This window comes from Arvicola amphibius, chromosome 9, assembly GCF_903992535.2.
Source record: "Arvicola amphibius chromosome 9, mArvAmp1.2, whole genome shotgun sequence".
Classification (NCBI taxonomy): Eukaryota; Metazoa; Chordata; class Mammalia; order Rodentia; family Cricetidae; genus Arvicola; species Arvicola amphibius.
The window spans coordinates 72,622,261-72,639,506 of NC_052055.2; the positions used below are offsets into that span (position 1 = coordinate 72,622,261).

At 41.5% G+C, this 17,246-nt stretch overlaps 1 protein-coding gene across 7 annotated transcripts in view; it reads right to left on the reverse strand.

The window, feature by feature from the left end:
* Positions 1-2,457: 2,457 nt before the first annotated feature.
* The window catches only part of Supt3h (SPT3 homolog, SAGA and STAGA complex component), a 367,984-nt gene continuing 353,195 nt past the window's right edge, over positions 2,458-17,246 (reverse strand). For 4 of the 7 annotated variants that reach the window (XM_038342152.2, XM_038342154.2, XM_038342153.2 and 1 more), the window contains one exon: positions 2,458-2,597. Coding sequence is in view for 1 of the 7 variants with exons in the window: in XM_038342156.2 (XP_038198084.1) it covers positions 2,555-2,596 (42 nt within the window). In the remaining 6 variants the exon portion in view is untranslated. Of the gene's footprint in view, positions 2,598-12,644; positions 12,738-17,246 lie in introns of all 7 variants that reach the window. The other 3 variants (XM_038342156.2, XM_038342157.2, XR_006020875.1) reach the window with 2 other exon arrangements.

The window sequence follows — 17,246 nt, forward strand, 5'->3', positions numbered from 1 at the left end:
CCTGTAGAGGGAACTTCCAGAAGGCCACATTTCAAAACTTAGGTGCAGATGTAGTTTGGTTTCCTTTACCCTTAGTCTAGGGGGCAACATCAATTTTCCAAAAGCAAAGTTTCTTCTTCTTCTTCTTCTTCTTCTTCTTCTTCTTCTTCTTCTTCTTCTTCTTCTTCTTCTTCTTCTTCTTCTTCTTCTTCTTCTTCTTCTTCTTCTTCTTCTTCTTTCTTCTTCTCCTTCTTCTTCTTCTCCTCCTCCTCCTCCTCCTTATTATTATTATTGGGTTTATTTATTTTCAAGTTTGATCTCTAAAATGCAAGAGATTAGTAATAATAATAATAAAAACTCATCCAGAAATTGGGTATTCATACATGATTTTTAGAGTTGAGCCCCATGTATAGAAACCATCAGTTATAGCATAGTCAATTTAAGATTTCTTTATATGACTTCACATTTATGTTTTAGGGTATATATAATTAGTATCATTAAGACTAACTTCACTTTATTGTTTGGAATAAATATGAAAAGGCTAGTGTGTCTTTGTAATAGGGTAGTGAAGTGGTGGACTGGGCTGAGAGTGAGACCATAGGTTATCATGCGTGGTCTCTTCCCCCATCTAGGCCAGGTTCCTCTTCATCTGTCAAGTGTGTGACAATTCCCAATGACACAGTGAGGATAAATGAGGACAGTGGTCTTCCCTAACTATGACAATATTTGATACTTTAATCTTAGGAGACAGTTTATTGAAGTGTCATTTCTAAGATTTTCCTTCTGTTGTATCTATATAACTGTTCAGAAAATTTTGTTTTACTTCAAATTTAGTCTTGTTTTAAGGGTAAGGGAGAGAACTTGAGTGTAGGGAAGAAAAAAAGAATTAAAATATTAGTATTGAGCAATTATGGGCACATCTAGGCTGGCTCAGGACAGACACAAACGGCCTTGTTTGATTCTAAATTCAGCTTTCTGGCTCGGGATGAAAAGTGAAAGGTATTATGTGAACTTGCTGGGCAAACCAGATTTTATAAATAATTACCTGCCAGACGGTTCAAGATAGACAAACATACACCAGACCAACAAAAACACAGAGCTGTCGTGTTTCGGAGAGAAATGTACGTTGAGTCTTCCTTCCCTGGGACTACAAGGAGATTAGGTAGATGAGGACGACGGGGGAAACAAAGCCTTGCATTTTCTGCCTCGTGCTACTTAAAATATATACTGTGGGTCAGAGATGGGCTTTCAATAGGAAAAATTAGCCCCTGAAAATGTCAGATCGCTTACAAGCCTGGCAGATGGAAACCAAATCCAGCGAGTGCTGCCATCTCCCAAGTAAGGGATGTTTACTGCAGGGTTATAATTTTCCATGATTAGGGATGCCAAGGAAAATAGGGATGAGGATAAAAAGAACGGTTTAATCATACTTTTCAACAGGCATGGGTAGAACATCAAAACCCTTCGGCGATTTTTGATATTAAATATCTGCGTTTTTCCAAGCATGCACATTTTCCCTGAGATTACTACACAGCAGGTAAATGACAGTGGGGACACCATGGCACAAGCATGTGGCCACTCGAGGGTTTGCTCTTCTTATTTCTCTCTTCCACCCAAAACTCTTACAGAATTAAAGACATAACTTCCTCCTCTGCAATTCGTATTTAATCAGGAACCATTGCATCTGCTATATTTTGGGTTGTTCCCAAGAGTTCTACTTCCTCATTTACTGGAGATAGAACAGACACCACAAGGGCAGCTCAGCTGCTCCCAGCAGGCAGTGTATTAACAGGATTCCAGGCCAGGGGGAGAGCTCTGAAGGGTTAGGTGAATCCTAGAACCCCTGTGCTCTTGCCTTTTGACTTTGCTTCTGAAAAGGCATGGGAGCTTTGTGTGTGTGTGTGTGTGGGGGGGGGTTTCGGGGGAGGTTCAGCTGGAAAAGTAAGGCAGTGAAGATGGCTGAGGCAAGTTCAGTGAAGCGAAGGAAGAAGGCATGAAAAGGTGAGCCCTTTAGTGAGTGGGGTGACTGGAGAAGAGGGGAACAGGTGGCTTTGTCCTGCCAGGTGAATCTTTGATGGGTGCATGTTCATAAAATGACTGTATCTCTAGAACACACGCAGAGACTATCAACAATGGAAGCACAGTTGGTGGGTCACTGGGAAGGGAGAGTGACTCATTTGTCTCTTTTGTCCCAATCTGAATCATAAAAATGCATCCTATAAAAGGCAGACTAAACACTGGAGGGAAAAAAAGCACAACTCTGCTTTTAAGATTTATGAGCTGAGGGCAGCAAATCCATGCCAAATTCAGAATTCAGAATTGTGTGATGTGCGTTCTTGTCCACCTACACACCACCCAACATCCTGCCGTTAATTAGGCAAATGGCCCACTCAGTAAACAAGGCTAAGGAGGCTGAGGAAGAGCTGGAGTCAGACAGTGGAGAGTCAAAAACAAAGCAGGCCACTCCCTAGGGCAGGAGACAGTAAACCCACATTTTATTCTCATCCAGCACAGGGAAGAATAACCTTGGTGTCCCATTCCCTCTCTTTTTGCAGCAGGCACAGCCATGGTCCCCTCAGCAGGCCAGGAAAGCCATCCCACTCCTTCGGTAGGCACTCTGTCAAAGAAAAAGAAATCTGCAATGAATTATCACATCAAGTCGAACAAGGAGAGGAAGCAGAGGCTCTCTTCCTGTGTTGTAGACTGCTGGCTACAAGCTATTAGGATGCTTAGTATGAATAGTTCTGGTGGCAAAGCTACAGCGACCATTCTGCATTAAAGTCAGTGTGGTTAACAAGTGGTTAGGGAGTCTATTTTTGGGAAGTGGGTGATATGCAAAATAAGGCATCCCATTTTGTCCTGTTAATGGATTGCTGTTGGTTCAGCCAAGGAAGAGATGTGTTGGGTCTGTTTGTCTTTTGGAAACATGTGTTCTCTATTCCGCATGCTCCACAGTCAGTTCTAATGAAGCATCGCAATAGTCTATAAATTACTGATTCACTACTGTCTTCCCAGGCTTGATTTATAGTCTGGAGGGGAGGCTGTGGGAACAGACACTATGGAGGCCTTTCCTCCTCTCTGCAGTGTGGCGCTCTAAGGGCACACTGCACGTGACTGGCAGTATGGAGAACTCAAGTCTTTTAGAAACTCCTATCTGCAGACGCACATGGAGGCAGACATAGGATGCTCATGGTAGGATAAATCGCCACTTTCAGAACCAGATGCTAGTTGCAATAACACAATGTATTCCAGGTAAGGAGAGCAACACTGCAGCTTTCATCTCCTGCTAAGGAGTTGAATTCTGAAATGGGAAGACCAGGCCAACCTCCCATGGCTCTGAAGAGGAGCAGAGCCAAGAATGAGGACTGAGCACGAGAACCTCTCACTGGCAGGAAACACAGCATTTAGCTGGCAACAGTTACGCTCGTATCTTTAATTTTGAAAGTGTACTTTTAGAAAAAGGGGGAAAATGACAAAAACCTCATATTAGGACCTCTTGCCCCTCTGAAAGCAACATCTCGGGCTAGCCTGGGGTCCCTGCATTTTAGCCTACCACCTTTACTCTCAGCAGTCATCTCGGAGGAAATCATCATGGAGGCAAGCAGCCAAGATGGCTGAATAGAAGTCCTTGTGCACAGCTGTGCCACAAGAGCCAGGACAAGAGTTAAAGTCTGAAAATCGGCAAGGAATCCAGAGAAAAGAAGAAAGCAAAGTGCACCTTTGACCCCTCCAGGGCAGAGTGAGAGCAGGGAATTGGGAGAGTGCCAGCAACTCCTGGAACCTGCTCTGACCCCAAGAAGGGACTCTCTAACTACCTCCCCACCACTCCAAACTGCCACGGCTAGACAGAGGCAATCCCCTGACACCATGAGAGGACTTGGCTTGCTGTATCCTTTATTGGGAGGAAGACTGTCCTTTCAATGCCCTGAGGCTTCAGGACCATAGACTACGACAGTCACAATCTGAGTCCATGCTGCGAGTCTTCTTTTCAACCCACAGCACTGTGGCTGAGGTGGTTGTTGTAAACTCCAGGCTCTGTCTGCACCTGTCCAATAGGATCTAGGAAGGTTCTAGCTCAGGTACAGCTCCAGGAATGCAGCTGCCAGCAGCCTAACCACTAGTACCTCTGTGTAAACCCAGATGAAACTATGGCAGGTTGCTCTCCCAGCCCATAGCCTGTCCTTCTAGGGGCAGATCACATCCATGTCTTGCAGATATAGAGCTGTGGTTATCAATGTTTCAAAAATTGTCCCCAGCTGAGCTTTCTCCTTGCAACCTGAGGACGAGCCCATGTCTCTTGTGCTCTAGTAGGGTAGATAGCAAAGTCACATATCAGACTACTCTGCTCAGCCCATGGGGTCTAGTGAAGGTCTCCTCCACCTCTTATGCCTCCAGATGTGTGGATATATGTGCCATAGGCCCAAATGTTACCTGCATAGGTCTTGGGAGACCTAGGGGTGATTTCTTCCACAGCCCATTGCCTTGGAACCACAGCTGGTGATAAAAACCCTGATGATTATGTACATCCTTTGGGGCCAGGAGATCATCCACGGCTATGTGAAGTTGTCTGACAGTGCTACTTGTCCCATTCCCCAACTCAAGCAGGACCTAGGGAAGGTCTTGTTTGTCTTGTACAATCTTGAGCCTATGGTTACTCGTGTCATAGATTCCAGCATCACCTGAGTCATCCTATGGTACCTGGGGAAAGTACAATCCTGATCTGTGGTTTCAGAGACACCAGCTGTCATATCCCCAATACACACCGAGGGTCCTTCACATACTGTGACTTGACTCGGAGTCTCCTGTGATTCCATCCAGGTACATATTCCACAATATTATAGCCATGACTACAAGGCTCGGTATTAGCAGTGTTTGATTGTGCAAAGTCTGAAGACACACACCTTTGGAAGTCTAAGTTAATTGTGGAGTTTTACAACTACATTCTTGAAATGTTTTCTAAGCAGTTACAGTTTATAGACTATGGATGACATCAAAGGCAAAGAAATGACACAGCTGTTTGAGCTCCAATATAACCAAATTCATAGCACTGATGCCACCACCAAAGCATCCGTCTATCTGGCATCTGACCTCCCATTTAAATGAGAAATAAAGCAAAACCAAGTCTCAGAACTTCATGGAAGAGTTACTTCATAAAATTAGAGGCAAATTATTACGAGATGTACAGATATCAATGTGGAAATGTTGATACATGACATTCCAAAGAAATAATTCTTCACAATAGATTCCAGTTTAAAGAAAATCTACAAGACCTTAAGAAATCCAAATTTAATGACCCTAAGTAAACTCACTGAGATAAAAGTAACTACCAATGCATATTATGAAGAAATCAAGAATAATTTAGGATATGAATGAGAAGTTCACCAAAGGCATAGAGATTATAAAGGAGAACCACCCGGAAACTTTGGAGCTAAAGCTTTAACTAATGAAATTAAAGATAAAGTAGAGAACTTATGTAAAAAAAATAAATAGAAGGATTTCTGAACTTTAGAATTAGTCTAGTCAGCAAAAAAAAAAAAATCAGATGAGAAAATCCCACAAAACTTATAGAACAAATTTATGTCAAGTATTTGTATTATGGGAGTTTCACAAAATGAAGAATATAGAAAAAAATCATAAAAACTTATCACTAAATAATAGTCAAAAAGGCCCAAAATCTTCGAAGAGATATGGTCTGACTGCATTTAAAGAAAATATATTTTTAATCAAAACTGGTAATATAATGCTACAAGTACATGACCAGGAGAAACCTGAAGTTCAGCAAGAGAAAAGCATCAAGTCACATAAAAGGAAAAGCCCATTACACTTACAGCAGATCATTCTATAGAACCTTCATAGGTCAGAAGAGACTGAGAGAATAAATAAAAACCCTGTCCACTAAGAATATTATAACCAACCAAATTACCCTTCAGAAATGAAGAGGAGCTGGTTGTGGTGGCGCACGCCGGTAGGATTTGCTGAAGGAGGCAGAGGCAGGAGGATCACGAGTTCGAGGCCAGCCTGGGCTACAGAAATGAAGAGGAAACAAAATGTTCTTCAGGAAAGCAAACACTGAAGAAAATCACCATTATCAGATCAGCCTTACAAAAGACACTTAAGGAAGTCATCCACGAGAAACTAAAGGGTGATAATTACCAACACAAACCCGCTAACATTCCAGGCGGGAAAGATGGCTCAGCTATTAAGAGTGCTCTGCTCAGTTCCCCAACCCACAGCAGGCACCTCTCAAACAGTCCTAACTCCAGGTCCAGGGGACCTGATACCCTCTCTGGCCTGCAAGGGTGCCGCATGCACTTAGTGCACATATGTAAACTCATGTACACACACACACACACACATACACACACACACACAGATAATAAATAAATGAATCTTTAAAACAACAGCAACAAATAAAAAACTTGCAAATATTAAAAAAACCAGTACTAGAACACAGAAGAGCAGAGTCAAACTTCAGTGTAGCAGGTTCACCAGACCACACAAAGAATAACTGACAACAAACTACCCCCAGAATACAACTGAGTAAAATAAAATAAAAATAAAAGGAGACATCTCATTTCTGTCAATAATATCCATGATGATAAATGAATTAAATTCAGCGACTAAAAGGTGGAAAATAGCTGAGTGGGTTAAAAATACAACTATATGCTGCCTATGGGAAATTCACTTCACCAGTAAAGATGAAGGATTGGAAAAAGATATACAATAAACACGAAACAAGTCAGCAGGCGTCGCTATATCATTAGAACAAAACAGACTTTAAATTAAAAAAATAAAACTGCCAAAAGTCAAAGAAGGTCCTTATATATTAGTGAAGGGATAAATTCAGTCAGAAGACACAATTAAATATATATGTATGCAGCCTGGCATTCCTTTATATTAGCCATAAAGGAAGAAATAGACTGCAAGGCAATACTTTTCGGGACTTCACCACTCCACTTTGTCAACAGGCAATGATGAAGGCTTTAAAATCTTAAAGAAACATTATTTTATGTGTATGAAAGTTTTGCTTGTATCTATGTATGTATGTATGTATGTATGTATGCATGTATGTGCCTTCTGTCCTCTGAGTCTAGAAGAACGTGTCAGACACCCTGGAAGTGGAGTTACAGATGGTTATGAGCTGCCTTATGGGTGCTGAGAACTTGACCCCAGGCCCTCTGCATAGGCAGAAAGTGCTCTTAGCCACTGGGCTGTTCCTCCTGCTCCACAACAAGGAAACATCTTAGCTGACTCATGTTGTAAAGTAAATGGATCTTACAGACATTTACAGAACACTTTACTGAGGCAGAATTCACATTCCTCTCATCAGCATTTGGAAATCTCCAGGGCCAATCATCTGCTGTATCAGAACTGAAGTCATAATACACTTAAAAAACTTGAAATCATATTATCTGCTCAGACGCCAATAACCAGAACTATGAATCACCAGGAAGAAAGTAGAGTATACAAGAGACGTCAAGCAATGAGTGTACTGAAAGAGCTGGAGGGAAACGGACATTCCGGAAACAAATGGAAACGACAACACACCAAACAAGAGGGATGCAACAGAAGTCAGCAAAGGCACTAACAAATTCCACCTCAAAACAACAGAGACACCTCACACAGACCCCAACAGTTCACCTCAAGGATGCAGAGGAACCAGAATACCCTAACCCCAAAAGTGGAGGAAGGCAGACAGATCAGAGTAGAAATTGAGACAAAATGTTTATGGAGAAGAATATTGTTACCCAGAGTGATACACAGACTACTCATAATTCACACCAAATCAACAACTTTCTTAGTAAGATGGAAAAAAAATCCTTCTAAGTTTCACTCCTAGTTCTCTCTGTGTGTTCCTTTCTCTTCGTCTGTGATGGAGGCAGAAAGTTTCTGAGTTGAAGCAAACTCTAATGAGAAATACAACATTCTGGGTCTGCCTCCTAGACTGCTGGAGAACATGCTCACTGACTGGGAGGAGCCACCCTGAGCTTGAAGGGACAGAAAGCATCAAAGGCCAGGGGCTTAGCCTTGACTGAGCCCAGCAATGGTGCCTCCAAGAGGCTTAAGGCAGAGTGATACTTTCAGCTCTTGACTCTGATAGTTTACATTTTACTGACACATGGCAGCCCCTCTATAGCCTCACACTTGAAACATCCAGGGAGATGTGGGGACCTGCGAGTGAAGCAGGTTTTTTCCTACAGGTGAATAGCTGCATGGTCTCCTCTGCTCTGGAGGGAGGCTCAGTGGGAGATGGAGTCTTGGCTAGTTTATCTGGGGAAGGAGCAGGTTTACCTTTCCAGGTGGGGGGAAGGAGTGGCTCCTTAAGTGTCGGAAGGGGCTTTTCCTGACACTAATCACTTCACATCTGGTTTATCACTATTAGACAGACCACAGGCTTTAATGAAAGCTCCTCCAGCAGCCAAGGCCTAGGGGAAAGCCAGGCTTAGAGCTGAGCCCGGTTCCTGTGAGCTCTCTTCTGGTTCTAACACAGAGGAACAAACAAGCATGTGGGATCAGCAAGGACAAGTCAGCCAGCCCACCCCCTAGGGGCCCTGCCCAGAACCACTGCTCTGGTCTTTTGATGTGTGATGGATGGCTGTAGCCATGGAGGCCAAGCATGGGAACGTCCCAAGTTTGGCATATTTTCCCATAAAGAAAGCAACTCTGCAGGAAGATGGAGAGAGACACCTCACCTCTGTGTCACTGAATTTCATGTATTTCTGCTGTGAATGTGGAAACTAAATTTAAACACTGCTGGTGTGAGGCCTTCCAGAACACACTTTCTCACGAGTTGCTTTGTAGCGTACTTCTGTGAGATCCTAGGAATGAGTCCCAGGCCCGTATCTTTACACACATTTCTGATTGTAAATTCACTGCCTAGACAACCAGGACCCCAGCCACAGTATTAGACTTCCCCAGCCAACCTGCTGCCACCTGCTCTCCACCCTGTGAGCTTCATTTTCATCAAATCAAGCTGTTTTCAATGGCACTTGCTACTCTGTAAATCTCTTGAAAGCTCAAGTAAATGTAGCATCTCTCAAAGTGGGCTGTTAAGATGAGGATTATAATTACAAGTTGTCCTTTTAAACTTCTGGTTGTTTTTACCCTTTTTAAAAATGGAGAATGCAGTGGATCCTGCTTCTGACGCTAGAAACACTTCCTGGTATGCAGTCCCTGATGCATGATTGCCATGGGCGTTTGACAAGTGTGAGCTGCACTTTCGGAAGAGTATGCTGTTCTGTTATCTGTACATGGATAAGCTGGTGAAACACTTAACTTCTATATTAGTTTACTTCTGTCTTTAGAGCAGTTCCGTACTCACTGTTGAATACATCTGTGCACCACACATTTGGCAGGTCAGTAACTGCAGACCAGCCTCCCCCAGCCTCTTCCTAGCTCAGTCTTAGATTTCATTTTTTCTCATATCCATGGCTCTCTGCTTCTCAAACTTTTCATACAAAAGAGTGATAATTCTGTCCTAGGCCCTGACCCCCTACAAATACTTCACTTCTCGCAGGCCTAACAGAGGTGATTTGGGTTCTACTGAGTTCCTATACATTTGCTTAATTTGACTTTGGCTGATCTTTCCTGAGCTCCGCGCTGGGTGCACCACACTATGCAGGGTGGTGCAAGGACACAGACACAACTGGGACAGCCCTGCTGTCACTGTGCTTCCAACTGCACATCAACGCTTTCAAAAATGTGTGACCGAAGGGCCATTCTCAAAGAGGAAAAGGAGAGAACACAGTGGCCTTTTTGTTTGCTTTTAATATAAACAATATTTAATTTTAAATAAAAATAAGAAAGCATGAGATTTTTTATATTTCTCAAAGTATATAGGGGAAGAAATTAAAAAATGTGTGGATCCATGGTTTTATGGTTTATGAAGCGCTTCCATGTCTGACATCTAATGTGAGCCTTGCCACAGGCAGTTCAAGGGGTCGCATATTCTACAACTGTAGGACTACTGAGTGGTCGTTTCAGGATTTTAGACACGGGACCACATTCTTTCCATATTCCACAGTCTTAGAGTTAAACAATCCCCAAATCTAGCATAATTTATTCTATCTGGATTACTATTGACACAACAAAATTCTTGCTAAACATGACCTATGGGTAAATTAAGATTTAAAGTCTATCAAGCTGAAAAAGTATTTAAGAGAGCAGGGTCAGTTCTTGGAGGTCAACCACCTTTAGCTTGGAAGCACTCCCACCAGGACTTATTTTCCAGGCTACAATGAAGAATACTATGTAAAAAACTACATGAAAATCACTTGGAGAGCTTAAAGAAAAACCAAAACCAAATAAGTCTTCAAAGTTGGACAATATATTGTCTGGAGGGAGGGCTCAGTCAGTAGAAAAGCAGGGCATGTTGGTAGGTTCTTGTAACCTTGGTGCTGGGGAATCAGAGACAGGCAGATCCCTGGACCCTTGTCTACTTTGTGAGTCCTCAGCTACCCTTGGCTGCTTAGTGAGTCCCAGGCTATTGAGAAACCTGCCTTGAAAAAAAAGTGGACGAAGTGAGGGCTGCTAAGGTCGTAGCTTGACTATATCATTAACAGGACCCAAGATGGTTTGTCCACAAATGGCCACTTCCAGAATCTGTTGTGATCAGGCAATAAACAGTAGTTCTCAGTGATAACCCAACATGAGATCTGATGAACTTAGTGCTCACGGTACGGCTGCTCCCCAGACGACTGGGTACTGTGTTACTTTACTTCTGTGTAATGTGTCTTACTTTAAGTTGTCTACAGACTACTCACTGTGTTTCCCTTTCCAGATGCTGAAATGCCACCCTTAAGGGACACAGCTAGGTTGCCAGCCACAACATGTTAATACCATATACAAAGGGATTTAGAAAATAAGCCTGTGAAACTAAGTTGAATAAACCCTTTGCTAACATTTAGAATCAAGGAACAATAGTACTGGAATTAAGTTGTATCTGTGTGAACTTTTACAGCCCAATTTTTAGCAGATGAAACGGTAATGCCCAAAGGGAATGACCCATCCACGGCATTGTAGGGAGAGCCTGGGGACCCCGATCCAGTTTGGGGCTCTTTGTACACACTCCTGACTCTGTCCAGCTATGTGTTTATCTTCAACAGGGAAAATAGATGTAAGGAAAGAAATGCTTTTTCTAGGTTAAGAGCCCCTGGGAGTAGAACAAAAGTAGAGGGAGTCAGGGGTAGAGACTTAATGCCCCAGGCAGTACAGGAGGGAAGCTGGAAGCTTCTGCCCCATTTCTGACTCTTGTACAGGATTCACAATGCTGGGAGGTCATTCCACCCCTGAGTGCTGCAAGTCATAATTTTGATAAATGGATGAAATATCCAAACAGTTAAGCTATCATTGGACGGGGCTTCTGCACAGTGAATGTGTGTATCTTTGGGACCTTTGAGACACTCGTGCTTCTGATGAAGTCTTACCAAGGCTGTGTCTGGTGTCTGACTCAAGGGTAGACACATGCCACAGCCTGCTTGGGTCAGCTGCAGTTGGTTGATTGGTCTGAAAGCTGGTGACAATAGAAAAGGTTTGGAATATACATTTACTAAATGTAGGGCAGACTTTACGCCATGGATGGTCTCCTGAGTGCTTTGTTCCACAGGGGTGAGACTGGCTTCTATAGCTCTGCATTGCTCTGCTGGGAATGTCAGGGAGGCAGTGGATTGAACTGGGAGCAAAGGTTTTCATCAGACCTTACTAATGTTTGGCTCACTGAAATGTTCAGTTGAGCTGAGGCTATGAAGGTAGGTAATTTCCGAGCTTTACATGTTATGGTGTCAACACAATTGACTTCTTTTATGTCCCACCTTACCTCCACCTTTCAGTAAGCAGGTTGCTTGTCCACCACCAATCTTTTCCTTTAAAACACTTTTTTCATTCAGTTTTTAATATTTTCATTAATGGCTTAGCAAGCCTAGAAAGGATCAGATTTGTGTTTTCATACAGATCCACGTGTATGCTAATGCTTGCCCATCACCGTCCCCTTTCGCTGGTCCTTCACATCCACTCACATTTATACATTAGCAGACTCTGTCCATGAGAGAAAACATCCAGCATCTGTCAGCTTACTTTGCTTAGCCTGATCTTCAGATCCTTCCAGTTTCCTGCAACTGCCGGATGACTGAATAAAACTCCATTTTTATGGAGTGAACTAGCCTTTTCTTTATCTCCCCTCTGGAAGCAATACTGGAGATCGTATCAAGTTGTTTCAAATTTGAGAAAGACTGCCTCAGATCTACACACCCCATATGCTCAGACTCAGCCATGCCCCTGTGGCTTTGCTGGATTCAAAATTTGAGTCCCTTCCTGGTCCCTACATTTGCCTAAGGAAATGACTGTCCTGAGAGCATATTGCTTTGCTTTAATACAATAATCTTTGAAGCTCTGGGACTTCATATCAAAGCTAAGCAATCGCTTCTTAAAAGATAAAATATGCCTCCTTTCTTTGCTGCTCTATGAATGCCTATGGCCAAGAGATTTAATTATAATGAATAAATCAGTGTTTGCAACACTGCCATGTGACTTTTCTCCTTTTGATAATTTCATTCCAACTCTGATATTTCAGAGAATCTAAAATGAACCATATGATGGATAATTTTGTAAATGTGCCAACTCTTCATTAGACGTTTTCCTTTTCTATTCTTCCCTCCTGTTACAGATACCTGTGAAAGTCATGGTGGGACCCAGTCAGATGGCATAGCCTTGATCTGAGAGCAGCAGGGGAGCATGCCCTTTAAATAAGAAGTCTTCTTTGACTGGCAAAATGAGAAAAAAAAGATATAGCATTAAAACCTTTTCTATTGTAAGTACTCTGGGCCTTATAAACCTAGAAGGACTTGCTGGCCTGCCTCTGGGGAGGAGTCTTACTCTATAACTCAGGCTGGCCTCAGACTCTATCCTTCTGGGTCAGCCTTCCAAGCACTGGGCTTACAAGTCTGTGTCACCATACATTTTTGTCATTTTGTGAGGGTTGTGGTCTAATGCTTGGGATATTGCCAATTTGGTTTGGCCTTCTAAATACATAACTTTCCAAATGCAGTTATTAGATGTTATCATTCCTAATTACCCAAGTCACTTAAAATTACATAAGAAATGTGTTAGTTCTTCTGTTATTGTTCTTATTAAGCAAATTAATTAAGTGGCGGATATAAGCCATATTGTATATTAGAACAGAAAAGGTTTTTATAAATATCAACCTTATAAATTTGATGGGATGAAAAAGTATATAATTCCCATGTAAATACCAGTCTTTCCATAATACAGTATGTACTTAAACACATTAAAAGTTAATAATTAATGCCACTAATAGGAAGCTTCTATTCAGCTACTTTATACATAATCAAAATACAGAGGTCTACCATTATCCCAAGCAGCAAACACATGTATAATACATGTAAAAAGTGCCAAACTGGCAGGAGCTCTTACCAGAAAAATCAATGGGAGGGGGCTCAGTTCTATCATCCATTAATTCTCATTTCTCTTAATTGACCAATTGCCCCCTGAAGGCATGGATTTGCTATTTGATTTATCTTTCTGTGTTCAGGGAATAACCAATGCTTAGGAGTTAATTGAATTCAGCAGCACATCAAAAAGATCATACACTACAATGGAAATAGTTTCAATCCAGGGATATGATGGCTATTCAACACATGCCCAACAAACATAACATATCACATTAAAAGAATGAAGGATAAAAACAATCATCTTGTTAAATAGAAAAAACATTTGATAAGATTCGACATTCCTTCATGATAAAAAAGAAAGTAGGCACAGGCATATCATGCTGTAGAATAATGCTCTTGCACACTGTAAAGATTTGTCACTTATACTGGTTTATAAAACATTGATTGGCCAGTAACCAGGCAGGATGTATAGGCAAGGCAACCAGTCTAGGAGAATTCTGGGAAGAGGAAAGGCAGAGATGCAGTCATCAGTCAGATGCAGAGGAAGCAAGATGAGAAAGCCTTAGTGTGAAAAGGTACCAGGCCACATGGCTAAACACAGATAAGAATTATGGAATAATTTAAGTTGTAAGGAGCTAGTTAGTAATAAGCCTAAGCAATAGACCAAACAGTTTATAATTAATATAAGCCTCTGTGGTTTATTTGGTACTGAATGGTTGTGAGACTGGGTGAGACAGAAAATTCCATCTACAGTATCAGAATTCATCAAATAAGGGCTAGATAGAAAAGATCCATAGACAATATCATAACATCAACAGCAAACAAGGTTGGATAGTCTCACTTTTATTTGGTACAGCACTAAGAGTTTGGCAATTAGGCAAGAAAAAGACATAAAAATAGGAAAGGAGGATATTAAGTGATCTGTTTGCAGATGATACGATCCTATATGCATCTAAACCTAATTATGCCACAAAACCCTTTAAATTAATAAATTCATTAAGGTAGCAGATGCAAAATAAACATATAAAATAGCTTCACTAATGATTTGTTGGTTTAGAAATGAAAAGCAATTCCATTCATGACAGAATAAAAAATTAGACTATACAAGAAGAAACTTAACAAAGACCTCTATAGTGTAAGTAACAAAACAATGATAACAGTCAAAGAAGATACTCAAAGACAGAATGGGATTCCATGTTCACGGTTGGGAGAGCTGACTGTTAAAATGTCCACATTTTAACACAGCAGTTTGCAGATTCAGTGTTACTCCTCCTCTTCACAGAGTTGGAGAAACAACTCTGAAATTCATAGGCAAACTCTAAAGACACTAAAGAGCTTGTGCAAAAGAACAAAGCTAGAGGCACCATAATATTTGATTTCAAGAAATACTGCAGAGCCATGGTAAGCAAAACAGCACAAGACTGGTACAACCTACATACAAACATTAACAGAAAACATAGAAACAAAAACACCCATGTATGCCAATGCATTCTCGACAAAGTTGTCCAAAACATACACTGAAGAAAAGGCAGCCTCTTGGAAAGGCGGCCCTGGAAAAACTGGGTAGCCATATGCAGAAGAATGAAACAAGATTCTTATCTTTCACCTCATATGGTAATTAATTCAAAATAAAATCTAGCTATTTCCAGCAAAACGTATAGAATGTGAGGATGTCATGGTAAGCAAGATACGGTAGGCCTGGCATGTGAGTTGATTTCCTCTTGCTGTGACATCTGAGAAAGACAAGTTAAAAGGTTGCAGTTTATTTTGTCTCATGCTTTTGGAGGATTCAGTTCATCATGGCAGAGGGCCATCAAAGACCACGCTCCTTATCTTGGCCAGGAAGCAGATGGAAAATGCCTGCTGCAGCTGGACTTTCCCACTTCCTTCTTTTATTCTATCTGCACAATCCCAGCCTAGTGGGTGGTGCTGCCTACATTCAGAGAGTCCCTTCATATAGTTAATCCCAGACTCACCCTAAGGTATGTTTACTGATCTCTTAGGCAGTTCTTAGTCCAATCAAGTTGACAAGATTAATCATCATGTGTCCACTCTTGTCAGTTTAACATCCACATACATTGCCTTAAATCCCCACATTCCATCCCTGTTGGCCCAAAGGCTCATGTCCATCTCACAAGGCAAAGTACCTTTGTCCTTCTCCAAGGGTCCTCAGAGTCTTAATAACTTCAACACTATTCAAAGTGGATCATGAAATGCAAGGCAGACTCTCAATTGTGGGCCACAAAGAATCAAAACCAAGTATCATGCTTTCAGAATGTCACTGTAAACCTTTTCACACAGTAAACATTCTCATTCAGATACAGGAAAGCAGGAGAAGAGAAAAAAAGAAGCAGACTGAAACAAGGCTGAAATCCATCAGGGCAAACACCCCTATCGCTTTATACCTAGCAGAAGACAGAAAGAAAAACAAACAAATGAACAAACAGAAAACAAAACAACAACAACAACAACAAAAACTTAAAACACTACCTTAGTGGCCTGTGCCAATCAGAAACCACAACATAAGGAGTCAGAACCTGCTTGCCAATGGTTGATACCAACCTCATTGAACAACAAATCATTTATAATTCAGGCTCTTAGAAGTTTTTGAAGATAATGAACACAAAAAAATTTGAAGATAATGAAAACTAAAGATTAAGAGATATCAAAATACAATAGTTATGATTATATTTGGTAGCCATATGAAAAGGCATGCTTATATATAAACCTATCATCCATCCATCCATCCATCCATCCATCCATCCATCCACCCACCCATCCACCCATCCATCTAATGAACCCTGCACCATATGGCAGATAGAGCAAGGCCACAGGGGTGGTTCTGTCTCCTGTGGGGATCAGTCTGATGCAGGAGACACATACTGAACAAGAGTTGGCAAACATGATGATGGTCACACTAGAGAATAACAGTCATCAGACTAGAGAGCAGCAGAGGTGGATGGTGTTGGCTAAGGAGGCTTCTGGAAGGAAGTGACACAGCTGAGTGCTGAGCTATGGATGAAAGGTGATAAATGGGGAAAGGAAATGCTCTAGGTTACATTCCAAGGAACAGCTTGATTGTTTTGTTCTTAGTCATCTATAGGGCTGGAGAGATGACTCAGTGGTTAAGAGCACTGACTGCTCTTCCAGAGGACCCAGGTTCAATTCCCAGCACCCACATGGAAGCTCATTAACTTTCTGTAATTCCAGTTCCAGGGGACCTGACAGCCATGGCAAAACACCGATGCATGTACAATAAAAATAATAAATTAGTCATCTATGGTGAACACACATTAAATTGAAGACGCCAACCCAGAATGTCTGCATGAGAAGGTTAACAAAGTCACCTAAGAAATATCCTTGATAGATCAGCATTCTACTAATTGTTTGGAAACACTGCTTTAGGACATAGCATAAATCCTTTATGTTAATTTAAACTACTTCCTCGGCATTTATTTGAAAACTAAACAAACAGCTGTGGACTGACAATGGAGGGCACACTTCTCCCAAGCCCTCACATCTTTGCCCAGATTTAGGTGTTCTGGAAGCACTAGAACATATTCTTTTAATTTGCAAATATTATTCCCTTATATTTCTCTAACACATTGAAGCCAATGGAACTTACCATGAGCAGGTACAGTTTGCTTTAGTCATTTTGAAGTTTTACATCCAAAATATTATAAACAAAGAGTTTCCTATATGTGAAAGCTTACTCTGAACAGAGCTATCTCAGGTTAAATGACCAAATAATCTGGTCCATGGAATCATCTCAAGAGAGAAACAGTATTTATGGGAGTCTCCAATGCGGTGCAGTAGGACAGTGCTATTGTTATTAGGTACTGGTTAATTCTATAGCTGAGC